This window comes from Phascolarctos cinereus, unplaced genomic scaffold (genome assembly GCF_003287225.1).
Source record: "Phascolarctos cinereus isolate Bilbo 61053 unplaced genomic scaffold, phaCin_HiC Scaffold_9;HRSCAF=440, whole genome shotgun sequence".
Classification (NCBI taxonomy): Eukaryota; Metazoa; Chordata; class Mammalia; order Diprotodontia; family Phascolarctidae; genus Phascolarctos; species Phascolarctos cinereus.
Genome location: NW_027556402.1, coordinates 105459034 through 105484714, shown reverse-complemented (window position 1 = coordinate 105484714; position 25681 = coordinate 105459034). Strand labels below are relative to the sequence as shown.

The 25681-nt window shown below is 37.9% G+C and overlaps 1 protein-coding gene across 4 annotated transcripts in view; it reads left to right on the top strand.

The window, feature by feature from the left end:
* Positions 1-25681, top strand: part of FHIP1A (FHF complex subunit HOOK interacting protein 1A) — a 420438-nt gene that overhangs the window by 182923 nt on the left and 211834 nt on the right. For all 4 annotated transcript variants that reach the window (XR_013483927.1, XM_020994122.2, XM_020994119.2 and 1 more), the window contains one exon: positions 21622-21852. Coding sequence is in view for 3 of the 4 variants with exons in the window: in XM_020994122.2 (XP_020849781.1) it covers positions 21748-21852 (105 nt within the window). In the remaining variant the exon portion in view is untranslated. The remainder of the gene's footprint in view (positions 1-21621; positions 21853-25681) is intronic.

The following is a 25681-nucleotide window of genomic DNA, read 5'->3' as shown; positions in this document are numbered from 1 at the left end:
CTTTGCTCATACGGGAAGCATGGGCTTGGTAGAAGTACTTTGCCTTTTCCCAATATTAAACCAGCCCACTCCAATCTTTTGCAGCTCTGAACCCTGTTTACTATCTATATATTTTCAATCTGAGGCAACTGTATTGTTCCACTGTGTGTTTGTGTGTATATGCAACACTTATATGTTATTTTGTGTATATATACTCATATGTATCCACACATATATATGTATTTTTATATTGTGTGCATATGCATATATACTGTTATATAAGCACTAGGATGTCAGTTCATATGCATGTAAAGTGTGAGCAATATTCTTCATCCACTTGGTCTTTTCTGTGTGGATGGATAGGCTAAACTCCATTGGGTGATTACAGTTCTTTTCTAGGAGGTTCTGTAGTGTTTTGATTCAATCAGTGTAATGTCATCCACAAACTGGAGTGTCGGGAGGACTGCACCAACCCCGGGGAATCCCTTCCCTACCTGAACTTTGCATTGTTTCTCCATCCTAATTACAACTACTTTTGACAAGTATACATCTCTCTATTTCATGCCTTCCTTGATATTTGTCATTAGAGGGTTATTTACCCATTTTTTAAAAAAATTGAATTATTATTACAAATCTTGAACAATCTTGATTTATGGATGTGAGACACCTTACTGTAAAAAGCCCATAGATGATGATTTATTTTGCTGAATTGGATACTCTTTTGTTGTTTGTTGTTGTTTGTCCTTCATTGTGGAAGAGGACCAATGACATGAGGAAGATGATGTCTTGACTTGCAAGTGAATTGGATTTAAGTGAGGCATGACTGTGCAAAGTCATCAGCCTCACTTTCTCCTCTGGAGCCATCTGGGTCCAGTGGCAAGATATAGATCAAGATGACTGGACACGGTTCCGATATAGTAAGAGACCTTGGCCACTTTAAGCTAAGGTCTTTCCCAGGTCTCAGTTTGTCTGAGGCAATGTCCATTCATTGATTAAGGCTAGGTAAGAAATGAGGCCAAAAAAAAAAAATGGCTTCTTCAGTTTAAAAAAAAAAATCAATCTGGGAGGGAAAGACCCTCAGGTTTTCTGGCCAATACTGTAACAGTTGCTATTTACACTCAATCTGAGCCATCAAAACCCAAACAATGACCAAATGAGTCTTGGGCTGGGACCCATTTTTGGCCATGCTGTGAGAGCTGTAGTGATTTGGGTTTGAGGCATGGTCAAGTAGCCCCATTTGAATCCCAATGGGCTTTATCAAAGGCTGGGTTTCCAAGACTGTATTTCAAGAAATCATAAAAGAAACTACATGGAATAAAAGAGTCAATTGTCTCAGTTTTTTTAAATCATAGAATAAATTGGTAGGGAAGGGAAAAAGAAATCTAGCCTGTATATGCCAAGAGATCTTGCGAGATTTCAGCAATCAAAATTTATGTTCCTTTGGGCAGAGCACCCACAGATAAGGCTATGCTTTTTTGTAGTCAACAAACAAAAAGCCAGTGGGATCTTATATTCTCTACATTTTCTGCATGCAAGGTGGTAAAGAAGGAGTCTTTTAAATTTATGTTAGAAGTCTGTTTGTTCCTAACTAATACTGTCATCCAGTATGGCCTCGATTTTTCTATCATAAAGATTTTATATAGATGAGAGAATTGGCATTTAGGTTAGTAGTTGTTGATATTTTCTTGGCCACTTTTCTTTTAATTAGTAAAGTCTGAGATTCTCTTCCTCTAAGACTCTGATAACCTCCCTTTCTTTAGATGCCTCATAAATTTAATCCCTCAATGCTTCCATAACTTTATTGCCTCCAGCATGAATCACCACTGTATACACTTGATTCATCTGACTGCATTTCACAAGTTTATTCTCTCTCTTTATAAAACCTTTTCATTTCTGCTTCCTTTGTAAACACCTCAGAGACTGTAATGGTAGGGTCAAAGTGTGGTGGTTCCACCATCTTTGATAGATAGAACATATTGTTGTTATAATTTTTGCAAATCTTTTCCATTTTTCTTCTGCTTGGAATCTTTCTGTTTTCATCCTTGACCACCATCAGAATGACCTTGCTTAATTAGTTTTTTACCAACTTTATATTGGTTTGGCCTTCCCCTACTTCTCTCTGCTGTGTGAAATAGTATTCCTCATAATCATCCATCATCCTACTTTGTAAGATTTACCAAATCATTGTATGTTCTAACCTGGTGTTGCCTTTGGTAGCCATCTCTCTTCATTTGGCAAGTGAGTCAAATGAAGCCTCTTCTGGATTCTTTTGGTCTCATAGCAATTAATTTAATTTATATCAATTTGAATTCTGGATGAAATTTTTATAGTTGAGATCTTTTGTCATTTTTGTTGTCTGTTTCCCATTTTTAAATTTTTAATAACTTATTTAAATAATTTAAGGTTATATCTTTTTAATTGTATTCCACATATTTTTTTCACTGCTATTCTTTCTTCTCGCTTATTAAAAATTCTGCTCTTATCTCTGATGAGTCAGTTGTCAGACTGTTCTCAGCTAGGTGACTCCCTTGTCCATAATAAGTTTTTTCCTGCCTGTTAAAATGTAAATGTGAGTTTCAAATATTGTTCGTTTAAATATTTTCGAGTTAATCATACCCAGAATTCTTTTTTCCTCTTAATTTGCTTATCAAATAAATAAGCATTAATTGAGTCCCAACTCTGGGTCTAGGATATTAGAGGAATGAGTCTTAGGCACTGTGAACTGGCAGTTTTCCTGGAAAGACAAGATTCACACACACATTGAATAAGGAAGAAAATTATATAAGGCTCTATAATGGAGGGCCTAGTTGTATCATGCAGACATTAAAAGAGTACTTGGAGATATCACTGAGTTCTGTTACCAGAAATAGGTAAACAGCACAGATGTTGTCTTGCCTAATGGCAGCTAGATGGATAGAGCACTGGATCTGGAGTCAGGAAGACCTGAGTTCAGATTCCGTCTCAGATATTCACTAGTTGATATCTCTGGGAAGTCACTTAACCCTTGTTTGCCTCAATTTTCTCAAATGTAAAATAGGAGTAATTAAAGGTGCCCACCTCCCAGGATTGTTGGGAGGATGAAACGATACAGTATCTGTAAAGGGCTTAGCACAATGCCTGGCACATAGTAGGTACTTATTAAATGCTTATTAGAAAGAATAAACCTTATTCTCTTCTCCCTTCCTCTTAATATTGAAAAACCACAACTTTCCAATAATACCCCTACCCCTGCCTTGTGCGGGAGCGTAGGTAAGAAGCTGATGCTTCTCAGTCCATGTGGCTAGGGTAGGAGTTAGTAAGGTAGGGGTTTGAGTGATCAGGTGTTGTAAAAAGTACACTGGATTTGAAGGCAGAAGACCTAGATTCAGATTATGGCTTTGTTGCTTATTCCTTGTCTGACCTTGTCCAAGATCAAGGTCTCTGGGCCTCAGTTTCCTTATCTGTAAAATGGTGGGGGAGGAGGGAGAAGATTGGATTAGGTGATCTCTAAATTCTCTTCCTTTTTTTTACTTTTTAATTTTTTTTTATTAATTTATTTTGCTTTATCAACAATCACTTCCATGAGCTTTTGAGTTTTAAATTTTTCTCCACCTCTCTCTCCCCTCCCTCCCTAAGATGGCATGCAATCTGATATAGGCTATACATATACATTTCCATTAAACATATTTTCACATTAGTGATGTTGTAAGGAATAGTTGTAACCAATAGGAGGAATCACCAGAAAGAGGAAACAAAACAAAAGAGAAGGAAAAAAAATAGCAAATGGTATGCTTCAATCTGCAATTCAAACTCCGTAGTTCTTTCTTTGGATATGGATAGCATTTTCCATCATGAGACCTTTGGAGATATCTTAGATTCTTTCATTGCTGAGAAGGGCTAAGTCTATCAACATTAGTCATCGCACAACATGGCTGTTACTGTGTACAGCATTCTTCTGGTTCTGCTCACTTCACTCAGCATCAGACCATACAAGTCTTTCCAGGTTTTTCTGAAGTCTGCCTCTTCATCATTTCTTACAGCACAATAGTATTCCATTATATTCATATGCCACAACTTGTTCAAACCATTCCCCAATTGATGGGCAGCCCCTCAATTTCCAATTCTTTGCCACCACAAAAAGAGCTGCTATAAATATTTTAGTACATGTGGGTCCTTTTCCCATTTGTGTGATTTCTTTGAGATATAGCCCTAGAAGTGCTATTGCTAGGTCAAAGAGTATGCACGTTTTTATAGCCTTTTGGGCATAGTTCCAAATTGTTCTCCCAAATGGTTGGATCATTTCACAACTCCACCAATAATGTATTAGTGTTCCAATTTCCTCACCTCTTCTCCAACATTTATCATTTTCCTGTTTTGTCATGTTGGCCAATTTGAAAGGTGTGATATGGTACCTCAGAGTTGTTTTGATTTGCATTTCTCTAATCAATAGTGACGTAGAGCATTTTTTCATATGACTATAGATGGCTTTAATTTCTTCATCTGAGAGCTCTGCCTTTTCATATCCTTTGACAATTTATCAATGGGGAATGATTTGTATTCTTATAAATTTGACTTAATTCTCTATATTAAATTCTCTTCTAATTATAAAACTGTTTCCCATGACTTGGATGGTGCTTGGAAACTTGAAGCCCGGGAAGCAGATAACAAAAAGAAGGTTGGAGTTGGAACAAGAAGGGAATCAGCTCAAAACTAGCGGAAAAGGCAAAAGAAAAAATCAAACAAGTAGTCTGAAAATTGGGAACTGAGAGACAGAGTACATGGAACCTGTTCATGATGAAGACAAATTATTAGAGGTGAGCCCCTGCCAGTTCCCTGTTGGTGGAAAACTGATGTGTCGTCATCAATACCTACCTTAGTGTCATGTCACTGGGCACCCTAAATGTGTGTATATGAGACCAATTTTCTTAACTCTACCTGAAAAATTAAACATGAGAACAAATGTTAGAAATGAATTTCATTCTTTCATTCAAACATTTAGTGAGCAATACTGTATGCAAGGCATTGTAATCCATCAGTGCCATGAGGAATACAAAGATGATAAGACATAGGTCCCACTTTCATGGAACTGACAATATTGGAGATTTGGTAGGGGAGAGAGTATATTTTAAAACTCTTTTAGCTCTAAATCCAAAGACTTTTCAGTTTTTACCAAATGATGAATTCTTATCCCCAAATCTTAAATCTTTACACTTGTCAAATACAAGATTACTGTATTTATTTGCTGCTGTAAATTGTATGTCTACTCTGTCCTATTGATCTGCATTTCTGTTTCTTAGCCAGTACCAGGTAGTTTTGATAATTACTGCCTTATAATATAGTTTAAAATCTGGTACTGCTAAACTCCTTCCTTTACCTTTTTTATTAGTTCCTCTTGGCTTTTTATTCTTCTAAATGAATTCTGTTATTATTTTCGTCTAATCTTTTGGTAATTTAATGATTTTTCAGCTATTTTTTCAGGAGGTGCTCCAACCACACCCCAATGCACTTAAAACTTTGCCTCCTCCTTACCATCCTCCTTGCAACCCTGGAGAAATATTTGCTCAAGCTTTCTTCTTCTGACTGGTGAACTGCATAGCAGAGGGTCACATCTAGACTTCATTTCAATCATAATTCTACTTTGTCCCTTCTTCCTCACCAATGGCTTTGTACCTTGTTTGACCTACCCCGCCTCCTAATCCTTTTATATATTGTCTTCCCTTATTAAAATGTAAGCTTCCAGAAGGCAGGGACTGTCTTGCTTGCTTGTATTTGTCTCCCCAGCACTTAGCACGAGATCTAGCATGTGGTAAATGCTTCACAGATTCTCTGTTTCTTTTTGTTTGCCTGTTTATTTATTTATTTATTTTCGGTTAGGCAGTGGGGTTAAGTGACTTGCCCAGGGTCACACAGCTAGTAAGTGTTATGTGTCTGAGGCCAAATTTGAACTCAGGTCCTCCTGAATCCAGGGCTGGTGCTCTATCCACTGCGCTGCCTAGCTGCCCCTGATTCTCTGTTTCTGTTGCTGTCTGTTTTGCTTTTCTCTCTCATCCTATGTACATAAATAACTATAATAATAAGGGAAAATGTGCTAAAGGGTATAGACAAAGATCTATGAGGATCTAGAGGAAAGAGGAAAGAATACTTCTAACTAGGTAGATGGGCAGAGGGGGACTTCATGGAGAAGGCTCTAATGAACCTTGACCTTGAAAGTTAGGTAGGAATTACCTTGGCCGAGTTGGGGCTGGTAGTGACATTGTAGGCAAAGGGCAGTGTGTGAGGTATTATATTTATTCAGGAGATAACAGGGAAGTATTGAAAAAAATCATCTAATAATTAGCATCTTATTTTGCCCTTTTCTGTTTATAATATATATTACATAATTGTACACTAAAACCTAATGAGTTCTGTGTTGATTAGGAATGATATTAAGAAGTTGGATCACAACCCAAGGAGGTGATTAGGATGGTGAATGAATGGAGATCTTGCCATATCAGCAATGGTTGTACAAAGTAGACATGTTTGCTTGAAGAAAGAAAGACTTGGGTTGGGGCGGAGAGGCATGATGGATAGTAATAATTATAGTTAGCATTTCTCTAGTGCTTTAAGATTTGCAAAGTGCTTAATGTATCCTTATTTCATTTAGTCCTAACAACAACCATGTGAGGTAGCTGTTATGTATTATTTCCATTTTACAGATGAGGTAACTAAATGACTTGGTCATAGTAAGTGTCTGGTTCTTCCTGACTACAAGTCCAGTCCCCTATCCACTACCTCATGCTGTCTCCCAGCTGTCTGTCTTCCAGTATTTGAAGGACTGTCATTTAAAGAGGAATTACACTTAGGTAAAATAGTCATAGGAGCATAAACCTGGCTCTGGGAAGTTAAGGAAACTAGATGTAGAAGTAATCTTTGGTGCTATCTCAAGTGAGTTACAACATCTCCAGGACTCAGTTTCCTCCTCTGTAAAATGAGAGGGTTTAGAATAGATTAGCAGTGTCCAAACTATAGTCTGTGAACTCATGAGGTTCCCCAAGACCCTCTTAGGGTATATGCAAGGCAAAAACTATTTCTATAATAAAATTAAGAAATTAGTTGCCTATTTAAATGCTCTTCCCCTTTCCAGGTACATATCTGTATGAAGCCAGATTTTCTTTGTATACTTTAACCAAAATAAGATCACAAGAAACTGGATGCAGAAGCCATGCTGCTCTCCATGACTGAATAGAAATCAAACCTTTGGGGTAGTTTGAGGGAGACCTGGGGAATCATGAAGGGGAATATTAGTTGTTAACTCTTTTTCTTATAGCTATAAATGGCTATGTGATATGCTGGTGATTAAGGAGAAAAAAACTGGGCCACGGAATTATTGAGCATTGAGAATTTAGGCATAATAAGATTTTATTGGTCTCAAGCCCGAGGTTAGCTGCAATAGTGTGACCTCAAATGTATTTTTCCTGTTCCACTATTAGTGATGATTGAGGGCATGTTCCTAATATTTGAAAAAGCTTCACTTTTAGATGGAATTGTACATGATAAGCAGACTTGTAGTAATAGACTTTTGATATGTTTAGTTTGGTTCTAACTAGGGGCCATCCAGAGTTCTATCCAACCCAGGGCTGAGTGAGGTGTCCCTTGCTTAGTGCTGACAGCAACTAGTGAGTCCACTCAACAAAGACCCAGGGGTTGTCTTTAATTAGATTAGATTTGCCTGGTTCTAGTTCTTTGAGATACTTGTGAGAAAGAATATCATAATAAAAAGAGCACAAGCTAAATGCCGTTACAATAATGACCTTACAAACAGAATATTTCCATATTCCATAGATGAAACACTTTTTGATTTGTTTACAATGAATTATCTTGTAGAGCAGATGCATTTTTGGTCAGTGGACAAATATTTTATGAAGTGCTCATTAGATGCCAGCCAACATACTGATTGTTAGAGATACAAAGAAAGGCAGAAACACAATCAGCCCTTCAAGGAGCTCACATTCCGTGGGAGAGATATCTCATAAATAACTAGGTCTATATAAGTTTTTTATATAAAGTAAGTGGAAGATGACCTGAAAGGGGTTGCCCTTGGCAGCTGTGGGGACCTGAAAGGACATTTCTACAGAAGGTGGAATTTAAACTGATTCTTTAAGGAAGCCAGGGAACCCGAGATAAGATGGAGAAGAGTGTTCCAGGGATGAGAAAGGGAGATGGAGTATCATTCTTGAGGAACTGCAAGTACAGGCTATTAGCAGTCAGAATGTAGAGTACTCATAGCCAAAAAGAGGATTTTAAACTTTGATCCTGAAAGTGACTGGAGCCACAGGAGTTCCCTTGTGTGGGGGGTAGAGGGTGTGTGTGTGTGTGTGTGTGTGTGTGTGTGTGTGTGTGTGTGTGTGTGATGGTCAGCTCTCTATTTTATTTAAATTACCTTAGCACCTGAGTGGAGGATAGACTGGAATGGGAGAGACAAGTTAGGGAGACCATTTGAACTGGATGTAAGGTCCAGAATTCCCCTGGCTATAACCATAACCATGGAGTGTTCTTTTGATACCCAAGGAAGAGGCCAAGGAGCTCTAGATTGATTATAGGTAGTAGTTTAATCAATCATTATGAATACTTACAAATGGGCAGTCTTTGGTCTGGGGCAGCAGCAGACAGTTTGGTGGATCCCCACTGAAGAACTCCAAAATCCCCGTAGTAATTATAGAAAACAGACAAAGGCAGGAGGAGCTAAGGAGTGCATCACCACTGATTAGTGGGATATTTGTGGTTTTCTGACTAATAATGAGCTTGGGAGTTAAGTCAATGTTATGCCCAAACATAAGTTTGTGTATTGATCACGTCTTGATCACAGTATTCTTGTTTTGTTTTTCATAGGTCGTAGTATCTTAAGTTTTGACTCAGTGTTTAGATTATGATTTAGTATCTAAGTAAATGATTTGTAAACAGGTCACCATGTTTGGGCTTCTACGTTTTACAGAGTTTAAGTTTTTGTGGCTTTTCACTTATTACTATATTTTAGGGCTTTTTTCCCAGTTTGAACCCTACACTGGGCATTGTAACTGTGTGAGTGGAGAGATAAGGAGGTACATGAGAGATGTTAGGAAGATACAAACAAGATTGGTAACAGATTGGGCATTTGGGGTGAGAGAGAGAGAGAGAAATTAAAGATGACACCGAGGTTGTGGGGCTGGGTGACTAGGGAAAAGAGCACTTCTCTTGATAATAGCAAGGAAGTTAGGAAGGAGGGACCATTTTTGGGGAAAATAATGAATTCCATTTGGGCCATGTTGAATGTCTTCTGGTCCCTCGTTTTAACAAAGTGTCCAAGTACAAAGGACTTATTTGGATCCTTTGTGCATTTCAGGCTTAGTAGAATTGAATTGTAACATGACATAGTGGAAAAACTTATTTCACATTAGTCCCTATAAAGCCTATTTGTTGTTTCCTGTATGTTCCATCCCATCTTCTACTTCGATGACTTTGTACTGACTGCCATCCATTATTGGAAGACATTCCCTCCTTACTGCTGCTTTATATAATTCATAGCTTCCTTTGAGGCTCAGCTCAGGTACCACATGCTATACAAAGACTTTCCTGGTCTTCATAGCTGTTAGTACTCTCCACTTCCTGAAATTACTTTGTATTTATTTGTTCATGGAAAGGTTTTATCTTCCAAGTAGAATATAAGCTTCTGAGGACAGGGATAGAAATCTCCATTGCAGGATTTGCTCTAGTAATTTTATTCTTATTGGCAGAAATTTGCTTTATTTATGGTAATAAAGAGAGGTAAAAAAGAAGATAATTACATGATCTCTTTAGACAGATGCCCATTAGATAGGTCTACCATTTTCCCTTTTCTCTGCTAGTATTTTGAGCATGTAAAACCATTATATAGAATCTGTACCCAGATCTCAGGTTCTCAGTTATATAATTTTTTTGGGGTCTGCCTTTGAACAGTCTAACAGACTAGTGTTCAGAAAAGAGTTATTTTTAAGTGGTTTATGATTTCTTTTTTTAGAGAGAGAAATCCTCTTCTTCAAGTTTGCATGAATGGAACTCTCAGGCATAAAAATAAAGCTGGCTTTCATGGGAATTCTGCATATCTACAGTCCCAGAAAGCTTATTAGTGGGAGCTTATAATAGAGAGTTTTGTCCTAAGATTTCAAATTTCAGAACAATTCAACTAAAAAGAACAGGAGATAGAATGGGTAGAAACATCTGTGAATATACCATAATCATGTTATATCAAATCACATTTGGGATCTGTGTAGGTGTTTGTATATTTACTTATATGCATAATTTTTTTTAAAAAAATGACTTAGTTACCCACATGCACAAAAATATTCATAGCAGCTCTTTTTGTGGTGGCAAAGAATTGGAAATTGAGAGGATGCCCATCAACTAGGGAATGGCTGAGCAAGTTGTGGTATATGAATGTAATGGAATACTATTGTGCTAAAAGAAATGATGAACAGGCTGACTTCAGATAAACCTGGAAAGACTTATATGGTCTGATGCTCAGTGAAGTGAGCACAACCAAGAGGACTTTGTACACAATAACAGCCACATTATGCAATGACTAATATTGTTAAACTGAACCCTTCACAGCATTACAGGGATCTAAGACATCTCCAGAGGCCTCGGGATGGAAAATGCTGTCCACATCCAAAGAAAGAACTATGGAAGTCAAATTGCTATCACTTATTTTTACCTACTGTTGAGTTTTGTTTCATCTTTCTGATGGTTCCTCCTACTGGTTTTAATTTTTACTTACAACTTCACTAATGTGAAATTATGTTTAATAGGAATGTAAATGTAAAGCCTATATCAGATTGTGTGCTGTCTTGGGGAGGGTGGGGAGGAGGAAGGGGGAGAAAAATTTTGAACTCAAAGGCATATGGTGCTTGGTACTGGCTAAGAAATAGGGAGGTGGATCAGTGGAATAGGTTAAATATGCAAGACATAGTAGTCAGTGATTATAGTAATCTATTATTTGATAAACCCAAAGACCCCAGCTTCTGGGATAAGAACCCACTCTTTGAAAAAAACTGCTGGGAAAACTGGACAAGAGTATGGCAGAAACTAGGCATAGACCCAAATCTCACATCATATACCAAAATAAAGTCAAAATGGGTTCAGGACTTAGATATAAAGGCTGATACGATAAGTAAACTGGGAGAACAAGGAATAGTTTACCTATCAGATCTATGGAGAACAGAAGAATACATGACCAAACAGGAGATAGAGAACATTATGAAAAGCAAAATGGATCATTTTGATTACATTAAATTGAAAAGTTTTTGCACAAACAAAGCCAATGCAACTAAGATTAGAAGGAAGGTAGAAAATTGGGAAAGAATTTTTACAACCAGTCTTTCTGATAAAGGCCTCATTTCTAAAATATATAGAGAATTAAAACAAATTTATAAGAACACAAGCCATTCCCCAATTGATAAATGGTCAAAGGATATGAACAGACAGTTCTCAGATGAAGAAATTAAAGCCATCTGTAGTCATATGAAAAAATGCTCTAAATCGTTATTGATTAGAGAAATGCAAATCAAAACAACTCTGAGGTAACACATCACACCTATCAGGTTGGCCAACATGACAACACAGGAAAATGATAAATGTTGGAGAGGATGTGGGAAAATTGGAACGCTAATTCATTGTTGGTGGAGTTGTGAAATGATCCAACCATTTTGGAGAACAATTTGGAACTATGCCCAAAGGGCTACAAAAATGTGCATACCCTTTGATCCAGCAATAGCACTTCTAGGGCTATATCCCAAAGAGATCAAACAAATGGGAAAAGGACCCACATGTACTAAAATATTTTATAGCATCTCTTTTTGTGGTGGCAAAGAATTGGAAATTGAGAGGATACCCATCAACTGAGGAATGGCTGAGCAAGTTGTGGTATATGAATGTAATGGAATACTATTGTGCTATAAGAAATGATGAACAGGCTGACTTCAGAAAAACCTGGAAAGACTTATATGGTCTGATGCCGAGTGAAGTGAGCAGAACCAAGAGGACTTTGTACACAATAGCAGCCATGTTATGCAATGACTAAGAATGTTAAACTGAACCCTTCTCAGCATTACGAGGATCTAAGACATCTCCAGAGGCCTCGGGTTGGAAAATGCTGTCCATATCCAAAGAAAGAACTATGGAAGTCGAATCGCTCTCACTTATTTTTACCTGCTGTTGAGTTTTGTTTCATCTTTCTGATGGTTCCTCCTATTGGTTTTAATTTTTACTTACAACTTCAGTAATGTGAAAATATGTTTAATTGGGTATGTGAATGTAAAGCCTATGTCAGATTGAGCACCATTTTGGGGAGGGTGGGGGGGAGAAAAAGGAGAAAAATTTTCAACTCAAAAGCATATGGAAAAAAAATTTAAAAAATAAAATAAAATGAAAACTGGAAACTAAAAAAAAAAACAAAAAAACTTACGTGCCAGGCATGGTACTAAGTGCTGGCAATACAAATACAAGAGCAATGTCAATCCCTGCCTTCAAGATGCTTATATTCTAATGGGGGAAACAGCACACATAAGGGAATAATAATAGCCAGTGAGTAGTTCTTTTTTCTGCACAGTACTAGGGATGCCAACTGGGGCCATAGAGAAGTAGATAAATACATCCCATCAGCGAATAATGATTGAGTTGATTTGGTTGTGGTTCATAGTTCCAGGACTGGGGGGGTTGGAGAGGATAGGAAAGAATACTTGTGCTCTGGTAAGAAACTAACACTGATGTCTAAAACACCAGCTTCCCATTGTGTCTAATATAAAAAACAAAATCCTCTGTCTGGCATTTAAAGCCCTCCACAAATGGGGCTTAAAGGCAATGCAGTGGAGCAGATAGAGCATCCCAGAGTCAGGAAGACCCAGGTCCAAGTCTTATTTTTCTCTTCAGACAAGTCACTAGAACTGTAGATGTAAAACGAGAGCTGATGCCGCCCTGCTTTGATGGTAGAAGGATTTTCTTTATTGGTAGTCCCCTATGCCCATGAAATCGGAGTCTGGTCCAGGAAAACCACCCAAATCTGTCTCCTACCTGCCCTTCTAGTTTTATTGAAGTATGGTGTGGTGGAAGTAGTTTACATAAGTAGTACTCAGTGAAATTATACTCTTTCTGTGTGTGTATGTATGTATGTATGTATGTATGTATGTATGTATGTATGTATGTTAGAGAGGCAGTATGGTGTAGTGGGTAGTGAGCCAGCCTGAAAGCCAGGAAGACCTGAGATCAGGTCCCACTTCAGATACATGTTAGCTTTGTGATCCTGTAGATTTGCATTGATAGAGTTTCCTTACTATAGATGGTTACCCTACACCCTGAAATTGCAGGCCCAATCCCTAATTGTGTGTGTGTGTGTGTGTGTGTGTGTGTGTGTGTGTGTGTGTGTGTCTGTAAGGATGAGGTGAATAATTTACTCAACCCACCCTTACTTGGAGTAGGTGAAAAGATGCCCCATGAGTCAGTTTCAGAATGAGCCTTAGACTAAGCGTGAAAAGTCCTTGTAAGCCATCTGGTGAAGTAAAAAGGCTGAGTCAGCTCTGTGGCACAGTGGATAGAGCACTAGCCCTAGAGTCAGAAAGATCCAAGTTCAAATCTGCCCTTAGACAGTTATTAGCTGTGTGACCTTGGATAAGTCACTTAACTACTGATTGCTTCGGTCTCCTCAACTGTAAAATGGAGATAATAACAGCACCTACCTTTCAGGGTTGTGAGGATCAGCACAGTAATAATATTTGTAAATTGCCGAGCACAGTTGCATAGCACATAATTGGTAGTATATAAATGCTTCTTTCTGCCCCCTTCCCTAATGATACCAGATAAAAAGTTTCTTCCTGTTGGCTAGGGATTTCATTCTGCCCTGTGGGTCCTTTATAAAAGCATTAAGTTAGAATGGGAGGAGTTCTAAAAGAGATTGGAGGAAATACTAGTTTCCATCACATTCCTAAGGAGGAACTTCCTGGAAGTAAAGGAGAACTTCCTTGGCCAGATCTTTTTCCCTCCCCAATTTTGACCAGACAGGACATTGGGAGCATCCAAGGATTCTGAGAATGGGATAGGATGATGACGTTATGTGCTCTCGGAGCTATGGATAGAACCTGACTCAAGATTCAACAATGAGAGCCCATCAAAGAAACTCCACCTTGCCTAAGGAGAACTCGAGCCTTCTGCAAATGGGAGAAGATGACTTCCAGCAATCAGGCGCTGTGAGCGACCCCTTTGTTGCTTATGCTGTCTAAGTCTTACCTCATTTTCTCACGGACTCTCTGTACCTGTAGGAAAGTGTGTACTTGTATTGCCTGTTCTTTTAGTGTCATCTTGGTAAATACCCCTTCTAAGAACTAAATTGATTCTCCACTGACAGTCTTTGTGGTGGGGTATAGAAGGGGAGCCCACCTATGGATGCTTGAACTGGTGGCCATAGAGAATCACCCCTGGCTTCTCAAGGAACTCCCTCAAACCCTGAGAAGGAGGAGATGGAGCTGCCAGACTTTGGAGATCCAGTTCATTACCTTTGAAAAAAAGAGCTGTGATAAGGATAACCTAGAGCTGGCATGGGCTACAATTCACGTGGCTTAGGACCTGTATGACTTTGGGCAAATCTTTTCCCCTTTGGGCCACAGTTTCCATGTCTAGAAAATGAGGGGGTTGGATTAGATGACCTCTTAGTTCCCTTCCAGCAGCAATCTGTGAACCTGCCAGTGCAATCTCCTCCCTTTTTTTTTTTTTGGCTTGGCTTTGATTTTTCTGGACTTTTCTTGAGAATTACAGCTGTGATCTTCCTGGGAGTTAAATGAAAGTCCCAGAATAGCTGCAAAAAAAGGAAAGGGGAAAAAAGAGGCAAAGGCTGGTAACAGCAGAATATAGAAAATATATTGGAAAATTTGATGTTCAAGGAAATATGTTCTCATAAATCTCTCATAAGTATGGAGAATTGGTCTTTTTCTTTCAGTTTTATATTACCCAGGAGATATGCCAGTGCCTTAATGCTTTCATAAGATGGGAATAAAATAGAAAGTGGAAAATATCCAGCTCTTTGATCTCTGTCTTTATGCTTTTGTCTTTTATGCCATCATTTTAATTTGTAGAATCTGTGGATATCCCTCTCCCGCCTAAGTTCCAGTTTAGATGCTTCCCCATCTTTGCCTCTACTTTTTCCCCTCAAGATCAAGTATGTGGGATGTTTTCTGCCAACCATCATCATGTCAGGTCTTTAGGTATTTTCTTAACTAGTCTGATAGAGGATACATAACCTGGTTACTCACTGGTAGACAATGGATATTATTTGGATAGGTGAGGTTTTCTTTTATTATAAGCCTCAGGAAGAACTTTTAAGGAAGAATCTTAGAATTCTGGTGCTGGAAAGAAATGTGTTTTCTAGCTTACTGTTGGCCTTTAAAACAAATGGAAATATTCCAGATGGCAGACATCGTTGCCTTTTTCATCCTCATTAAAAAAAATTAAAAACCTTGAAGTTTGCTAGGGCATATGATGTTTAGAGCACTTATCCCAAATAAATTGGAATAAATGCTTTTTAGACTCATAGGCTTTTAAAGATTACCTATTATCAAATATCATGGCACCACAATCAGGATAAGACAAAATTTAGCAGCTTATACATTAAAGAATCAGAAGGCTTGGAATATGATACTCTGGAGGGCTAGGATTACAACCAAGAATTGCCTATCCAGCAAAACTAAGTATAATCTTTCAAGGGAAAATATGGACATTTAATGAAATGAAATTTAGGGCTTTCAAGCATTCCTGTTGAAAAGACCAGAGCTGAATAGGAAATGTGATTTTCAGATACAAGGCTCAAGAGAAGCATAAAAAGGCAAACAGCAAAGAGATATCATAAAGGATTCAGTAAGATTAAACTGTTTATATCTAGGAAAGATAATATTTGTAACTACTAAGAAGTTTATCATTATTAGGGCAGTTAGAAGGAATATACATAGACAGAGGGCATGGGTGTGAGTTGGCTATGATGGGATTATATAAAAAAAATTAAGGAGTGAGAGGGATACACTGGGAGGAGGGTGAATTGATGGAGGCAGTTATCAGAAGCAAAACACTTTTGAATAGGGACAGGGTGACAGAAGAGAGAGAATGAGAAGGATATACAGGGGGGGAAAGTAGGATGGAGGAAAATACACAGTAATCATAATTGTGAATGTGAATAGGATGACCTTATCCATAAAAAAGAAACAAATAACGTAGTGAATTACGTGATTTTAGACATAAGAGGTGAAACCATAAGCAAATAAGGGGAGCATGGAATAGTTTACCTGTCAGATCTATGGATAAAGGAAGAATTTATGACCAAACGAGATAGAGAGCATTACAGAATATAAAATGGATAATTTTGATTACATTAAATTAAAAACTTTGTTTTGACAAACTAAACCAGTGCTGTTAAGATTAGAAGGAAAGCAGAAAACCTGGGCGGGGGGAATGGGTATGGATTTACAGAAAGTTTCTCTGACTAAGGCCTCATTTCTCAACTATATAGTTATAGAACAGAGTCAAATTTCTGAGAATACAAGCCATTCTTCCAAAGATAAATGGTCAAAGGATATGAACAGGGAATTTTCAAAAGAAAAAATCAAAGCTAACTATAGTCATATAAAAATGCTCTAAATCACTGTTGATTAGAGAAATGCAAATTAAAATAACCCTGAGTTACCACCTCACATGTATCAGATTGGCTAATATGACAGAAAAGGAAAATGATAAATTTTGTAGGAGATGTGGGAAAATTGGGACACTAATGTACTATTGGTGGAATTATGAACTGATCCAGCCATTCTGGAGAGGAATTTGGAACTATGCCCAAAGGGCTATAAAACTGTGCATACCTTTTGACCCAACAATACCACCACTTGGTCTGTTTGCCAAAGAGATCAAAGGAAAAGGAAAAGGATTTCTATGTACAAAAATATTTATAGCAGCTCTTTTTGTGCTGACAAAGAACTGGAAATTGAAGGGAAGCCTATCATTTGGGGAATGGCTGCACAAGTTGTGATATATATGATTGTGATGGAATACTATTGTGCTATAAGAAACGACAAGATGTTTTCAGAAAAACCTGAAAAGACTTACATGAACTGATGCTGAGTGAAGTGAGCAGAACCAGGGGAACATGGTACATAATAACAGCAATATTATACAATGATCAGCTGTAAATATCTTAGCTATTCTCAGCAGTACAATAATTTGAGACAATTCTGAAGGACTTGTGATGAAAAATGCTATTCACCTCCAGAGAAAGAACTGATGGAGACTGAATGCATATTGAAGCATTTTTTTAACTTTCTTTTTCTTGGAGGTTTTTTTTTGTCTCTGTTTTCTTTTACAACATAATATGGAAATATGTATTGCATGACTGCATATGTATAAAATACATCAAGCTGCTTGCCTTCTCAAGGTAAGGAGGTGGAAGGGAAGGAAAGAATTTAAAATTCAGAATTTTAAAAATGAATTAAAACTTGTTTTTACACAAAATTAAAAAAAAATATAAAATTACCTATTGAAATGAAAAGTGAAATGCACTTAACAAAAGATAAAGCAACCTTTCATTTTCTTAGATAGGTGGGGGACTAAAGATACAGAGTAATGCATACACTGTCAGCTGAAGTCAATATTTTGGCTGCTTTTGCTAAACTGTTTTTCTTTGTTACAAAGGAGAGGTTTTTGTGTGGGGACTGTATTGGCAGATGACTACGGTGTAAACCAGAGGTGTCAAACATGTCAAACACTTCCAAGTGCAGCCCGAGCTATGTTAAAATGTAGTTCCTATCTGATTTTAATGTGTTGATGTGATAATAAAAAGAAATATGTAAACATGTATGGTTTTCTAAGTCAGTATGTGCACTGCGGGGATCCTGTGGTATAATTTAGTAGTCCCCATTTCCATCTGAGTTTGACACCACTGGTATAAACAATAAAACTTTAACAAACTACTGCAGGTCAGAAATGATACAATTTTTTTCCTTATAAATGTGTTTGCAGAAATTACACACCTTCAAAATGTTCATCTGAAACTTAAGTACTAGAAATGAAATATTGGTATTTTTGGTTAATCCTTTCAGTAAATCTTGAGTTTCTTGCTGCTGTAGAAACTCATCTCTATGATACCAGTTTTCTCTTGATCATGCTTTGTGGCTGCCAATCTGGGAACACCACAGACATCATGTTGGAGTGGAAATAGTCAGTGGATTTAGAATCACAGGCAGCAAGCTAGATGGCACAGTGGATAGAGTACTTGTCTACAGTCATAAAGACCACCCTTAGACCCTTACTAGCTATGTGACCCTGGGCAAGCCATTTGACCTCTGTCTTGGTTTCTTCAGCTGTAAAATGGGGGTAATCGTAGAACTTCCTTCCTAGGATTGTTGTGAGGATCAAGTGAGATAATATTTGTAAAGCACTTAGAACAGTACCTGGTATAAGCTGCTCCATTAGATTGTAAGCTTCTCAAGGGCAGGTTCTGTCTTTGGCTTCTTTTTATATGTCCTGCACTTAGCACAATACCTGTCACAAATAGACATTTAATTAATATTTACTCAGTGATTAAAACATATTAGGCATTTAATAAATGCTTGTTTCTTTGCTTTTCTTCCTTCCATTCTGACTCTGGTTTTGCCACTTATTTACCTGTGTGAACAGACAAAAATCACTTAGCCTCTCTGGTGTTGGACTAGAGTATGTTTAAGGTCCTTTCTAGATACAAATCTATAATCCTGTGATCTTATAATAAAAATTAAAACCATTGATGACCTTAGTGGTAACAGAGAGACACATTGTGGCTGTAAATATACTATGGCAACAGGTCCTTTGGAGGCTACTTAATATGTGAATTATTCTGAAAGTTCTCCTTTTCTACATTTCTTTCACTTTAATTATGTCTCTAATTCTTTAAAGTGTACACTGTCCTTTCTCAAAATGGGAAAGTATCCTTTTGCCTTTGAAGTTTCTACATAATTCTCTCCTTTTTAACCTTCTCAGAGAGAGCAGAATGGTGCTTTATTTTTAAATGTTTCATTGTTATTGGCAGCTTTTGGTTTTAAGAGCACTTATATTCTTTTTTTATAATCATGGCACCCCCCCCACATTGAACAAAAATCTATTTTCTCTTCTTTCCATTCTCACCCCCTTTGGGGAAAAAAAGGAGAGAAAACTCTTGCAATAGATATGCATAGTCAAGCAAAACAAATTCCTGTATTGACCATTTCCAAAAAATATAGACCTCATTAAACATCGTGAGTCTGTCAGCTCTCCGTCAAGAGCATCACCTTCATTTCTAAATACCCCTCCCACCTCCACTACCCAGTGAGCCAACCTTTATAACCAAGAATAAAAAAAGAAAGAGGGAAAAAAAGCAATTCAGCAAAAATAACAAACTCATCAGCCCATTGTGTCACCTTGTAGGTGTGCCACACATCTTTAGTCTACTACCTGTGAATATAAAGACCTGTAAACCTCACCCCTCCAGTGCTGAATACTGAAAACACTTCAGTTTTTTTGCCTTGTATATTCTACCACTTCTGTGGTAACCTGGTCTAAAATGGAGTTCCATTTGCTGCAGTAAAATTATTCCTTCTGTTTAGGCTAAATTGGCAGTTAAGGACCATTTTCTCTGTTTTGCTGTCTCTGGAGATGAATGATCAAGCCATTGCCTGCCTTCCAACTACCCTTTGTGTGCTCAGACAGTTTAAAATTGTGTTTTTTTTGGACGAGCTTGAATTCTTTAAGCCTGTCTCATGGGTCCTATTTTTCAACCCCCTGTAATTATTTTTCTATAGCTGATTTTTTGTGGGTCTTCTCCAACTAGTTCATAGTTCTTTGAAAATGTGACTCACACTGTTCTAAAGACTTTGTAAAGGCCCAACCGAGCTCATGCAAAATCTGTCCTGCCTCTCCTGCTTTTAGATTTGTCTTCACTTTTTGGATAGAGGCAAATTTCTGCTTGATGGAAGGAAAAACCTCTTAACAATTGGAGCTCTCCAAAGCTTCAGGAGATGGGAGGTTCAGCTTCAGTCAAAGCCTGGATGAGCACCTGTTTGTTGAGTGGGTTGTAGCTTGGGTTGCTCAGTATCAGACTGGCCTTTTGTGTCACTGGCACATGAGGACATCATAATAATCTACATTCCAGTCATAATAACTTGTTCTTTCTCTGTTCTTCTTCTCCATATGTGCCGGCCAGCATCTCCTTGTGTTCCATCTATTAAGTCCACTTAAAAAAAATTCTTTAGTTTGGCTACTATTTGCTTTTCTTTGGTAAACAAAAGTCAACCACCCCCACCCCCGATTATTCTCTGATTTTTAAGTTCACTTAGAATTTGAAGTGTCGGTGACTCAGTATACAGCTGCTGAGTCCATTAGTTCCACTCTGAAATTCATTGATAAACATAGTAAATAGTATTGGAGCCTGTGTTCTATAGGATGCTGTTCTGTAAATTTGCAAAGCCATTGATGATAATCCTAATTTGTTGTTGTTGAGTTGTTTCAGTCATGTCTAACTCTTCATGATTCCATTTGGCAAATAGACTGGAATGGTTTGCCATTCCGTTCTCCAGCTTATTTTGCAGATGAGGAAACTGAGGCAAACAAGGTTAATTGACTTGCTCAGGGTCACAGAGCTAATAAATGTCTAAGGTCAAATTTGAACTCAGGTCTTCCTGACTCCAGACCTGACACTGTATTCATTGACCCACCTAGCTAGGTATTAATCTTAATACTTAACATTAATATAACACTTTACAAAACACTTCACAGCAGTTCTGTTGTGAATTTAGTTATGCAGGCATTTGTTAGTTAATTGCCAATTACCGTGTTCCAAATGAGAGGGGTTTCACATACTGTATAGAAAGCTAGATTGAAGTCTTGCCTCTGACACATGCTATCTGTGTGACCTTGGGCAAGTCCCTTGACTTCTTAAAACTCTCTGCAGCTCTCTTGATAAGTTGCAGACAAAGTGTCAACCGGGTAGAGGGAATTCCTTGTCTGGGAGATTATACTAATGGAGTTTCAGGTTCCAGTTCCTTTCTTTATGCTCTATCTTAGGCACTAGATGCTGGGCATAGAAAGATACAAAACAAACAATCACTGCCCTCAAGAAGCTTACCTTTTAGTAGAGGGAAGAGAGATATACACAGATAAGTAATATAAAGTGTTTTGTTGTTCAAAGTAAATACAAAGTAAGTTGAGAGGCGGAACACTGAGGACCGGGAGAATCAGTGTTGGCCATGAATAGAGTCTTCCCTGTCAGTATGTGTTAGAGAGGAGACTTGACCCCAGGTCTTCCTAATTCCAAGGCTAGCCCTCTAAGTCACTGGGCCACAAAACTTCTCACTTGTTATTTAGCAGGGATGAAAGGGAGTCCTAGGCTGATATACATTCATATCTAGGGACACATCATGATCGTTCCTTTATTTGGTTACAAGGGGCATGTGTGAGTTAAGAGGAAACTTTAAGAACTGACTAAGAATGATGGTCTCTCTTTCTTATGGTTGATTTGTTTATTCTTTGCAATTTGAGACACTATGCTTAGAAACTGGAACTTCCAGTTCAGTGAGGTGGTGGGGTCAAACTTTGGTAGACAGAACATAATGAGATGCATTTTTATTATTGTCATTCCAGGTTTCTGCAAGTGACAAATGTGAAGAGACGTCTCTTCCGAAGTGACACTTGAGTCTCAGTGATGACACTCCAAGTTTTCAGCGAAAATTAAATATGACTTAGGAACATCGAACCTTGGGAAGGTTTATGATGTCATCGGTTGCCAGGGGCAGCAGAATCCAGCAGGCTGTCAGCCTGCGGGGAGTTGACCCAGAAACATGCATGATAGTATTTAAAAATCACTGGGCACAGGTAATAATATATTTAAAGAAAAACTGTATATCCTTGCTGGCTGAGATAGCTATAGGGTTCTACTTCACGGAAACCAGCTTTCTCTTATACCTGTGTATCAGAGAACTGGTCTGGGCTTACAAACAAATGGAGCCATTCTCTTCAGGGTTGGCATAGAATTGATTTTGCTTCTTTCTCTCTGCCTCAGAATGGTCTCTGGGTCAACCAGAAAGAGTAACAAAAACACTGGTAGTCTACTTTTACATAGTACTGATGGTTGGCAAAACATTTTACATATATCATCTAATTGGATATTTGCAGCAAATCTGAAATAATGCAGGTATTATTAACTCTGGGCAGCTAGGTGGCACGATGGAAAGAGTGCCAGGCTTAGAGTTAGGAAGACTTGAATTTGAATCCATCCTCAGAAACTAGCTTGTGACCCTGGACAAGTCATGTAACCTTTTCTGTCTCAGTTTCCCCATTTGTAAAATGAACTGGAGAAGGATACAGCAAACCACTCTAGTATCTGTGCCAAGGGTAATGGCGTAATGAAGACTGAACAACAACAAATTATTATTGCTCTTTTGTGGAGGAGGGTAGCAGTGTTGCTGACTTGGAAGTCAGGAAGACCAATACATAATGGCTCTTAATTAGTCACAGTGCCTTAGGCAGCTCAGGTAACATCTTTGTTTTAAGAGCAGTCCTGTGGAATCTATGTATCAATGAAATCACAGTTCCAGTTTAAAAAAAAATACAGATTGAAAAGTGAGGCTTAGAGAAGGGAACACAGCTAATGAGTGTTCCTGGTGAGATCTGAGCCCAGGTCTTCCTGATTTCAAGTCTAGTACTTGGGGGGCATGTGCATTACTCAGATCACAACAAGGATACTTAGGTGGTTTTAATTCAATTCAGCAAATATTTATTGAAGTTCTGTTATATGCAAGGCAATGTGCTGGGGACACAGATGGCTCTAAAGCATCTAAATGTTACTTCCTTTGATCTCAACAACTCTGTGAGATAGATGCTATTCTTATCCCCACTTTATATAGATGAGGAAACCGAAGCTGAAAAAGTTCCTCAGGGTCGTACAGCTAGTAAATATCCCAGTCAGGATTTGAACCCAGCTCAACCTGACTTCAAGTCAAGCACTCAATTCTTGTATCACCTCACTGTCTTACATTTTAATTGGGGTAGCGGACTGTAACACGTATACAGAACTGTAATACAAGATAATAAGGGCAAAGGAAAGAACCAGACAAAATAACATAGGAAGTTTTGTAGAGGAAAAGGAGAAAGCTGGAGGAAATCAGGGGAGCCTTTGAGATGAGCCTTTGAAGAAGATAAAGATTGTGAAATAATTCTTGAGTAAAATATTAGCTCTTGTGAAAAGCAAAAATGAGGAAGCTTATATATGACTTCCCACCTTTTCATAATCAGATACTTTTTTCTTTTTTTTTTTCTCTCCTTGCCTACCCCAAATTCAAGGAGGCGTAGGGAGGAAAGAAAACCTTCCTTGGAGAAGTAGGGGCCTTATGGGAAGTGATATATGGATAGAAAGTCCATCCTGGAGTTAAGAAGACCTGAGTTCAAATGTGGCCTCAGACACTTATTAGCTGTGTGATCCTGGGCAAGTCACTTAATCTCTGTTTGCCTTAATACACCGGAGAAGGAAAATCAAACCACTCCAGCATCTTTGCCAAGAAAACTGCGTGGACAGTATGATCCAAGGGGTCACAAAGAGTCAGATGTGACTGAACAACAACCCCAATCTCATCCTAAGTCTTGAACAACCAGTCTCAGTGTGTGTGGTTAGATTTTAATGATTTAGGTGTTAGTTGTCTAAGTGTATGTGTGTAATGTCGATGTTACAAAGACAGAGATTTTTTTTTGGCTTGTCTGTTTGGGATGATCCGCAAATCTTACCTGCTCTGTTTGTATGAATAATTATGGGTTAAGCATTCAGAAAATTTACCAGCCCATCCCTTCCATAGAGAGCACACAGGGAATAAAATAAATGAAATTGGCTTTCTTTACTACTTGTCCAGCATTACTCTCCCCAGGTGAGTTGGTAAGTGGCTATTTATGAGACAGGTTTTTAATGACTGCTAGCCACCTTCCTGTGTGCTGGAAACAGCATGTGGGGGGAAGAAAGCACTGAGCCTGCAAATCACAGCAATTATAGGGGACACAATTTAGATTAGAAAAAGGAGCAGAATCCATCCTGTTTCTGAGCATTTTCTGCTCTCTAGCTCCTTTCCAGTATCTGGAGAAAGACTGCCAGTATTTCTTGTACGTTCGCAGTTCTGCCTGGCTCTTTACTGTCAAATTGTAACTACTTTGCTCAGGAAATTGAGGGCAGATCTATTTCAGCAAAGGGAAATGGAGAACTGAGGTAGTTTTTAAGCAGATTTTCAAAAGAAAATCCCCCAAAGAAGTCAATCTTTAGCTGTAGTTACCTGGGTATTCTAAGGTGAAAGTATCATTTTCCCTCCTGCTTACTTCTTTTTACTCATGCAGGCTGGCTTTGATGTACATTTCATGCTCTGTACTTCGTGTATGTATATGTATATGTATATGTATATGTATATGTATATGTATATGTATATGTTGTATATGTATATGTACATGTATATGTATATATGTTTCTCATGTAATCCTTTTTCCTTTTTAGCAACCTGCTGATAGAGTTTTTCTTTCCAAGATGGAAGGGAGATGGTCTAATAGTTTCTCTTCATTACACTTCCCTTGTATAAAATATTAAGTCAACTCTTAATTAAATTATGTAGATTATCAACCCTATGGCTAGTCCAGGACAAATTATGAGTCACAGGCCTGCTTTCTCTAAAGCAGAGGAACCTATTGGATTGCTCATCTCCCATTTTCCTGGTGTGTTCAAATTTTCGACTTTACCCCCGGAAAAGCAAACAAACAAACCATGATTAAGAATGTAAATTAAAAAAGTGTACATGATTAATGGGAAAATATACTTAATGTGAATGTCTAAGTAGAGCCTATATCAGATTGTGTGCCATCTTTCAAGGAAGGGAGAGGAAAGAGAAGGGGAGAAAATTTAAAACTCAAAATCTTGTGGAAGTGAATGCTTAAAAACTAAAAATAAATAAATAATTTTAAAAAAAGAATGGGGAAAAAATAATGTAATGTTCTTTTCAACCTGCAGTAGAAATATTTTAGGATTGTCTATCATTGTGGATTATCTACATCTTTGGCCCTGCAGTTAGTCAAGAGTCATTAGTCATCCATACCAGTTAGAGCTCTCAGCAAATGACCTCAACTTTGAAATGAAAATACATAGAATTACAAAGGCAATAAGTGATTTTCAAATAAACATGTAATTTTTTCCCACTCAAATTCACTAATCCCCTGAAATTTCTCCATGGACCCCTTAGTGCCCCAGCTTAAGAACTAATGATTTACAGGGGATAAGTTGAGTATTCCTTCAGCAAATATTTACTGAGTGCAAACAGTACAGGGAATGGAATAATGTAGGAAAAGGAGCACTGTTTTTGTAGCCATAGGACCTGAGTTGAAAATCTAACTCTGAAATTGATTAGCCATGTCATTCTGGGCAAGTCATTTTAACTCCCTGGGCCTCAGTTTACTCATCTGTAAAATGAAGGGGTTGGACTGGAAACCCTCTGAGTTCCCTTACCTTCCACATTTAGATTTATTATAACTTTATTGATAGTAATGTACATATTACATTGGGCAGTAAGGTATAAAGAAGGATGATGTTTAGACCTTACTCTCAAGGAAATTTAAACCTAACTGGAAATGAGCACATAATAAATTCGTGTTGATTGGCTGACAGGTGCAAGATAACCATACA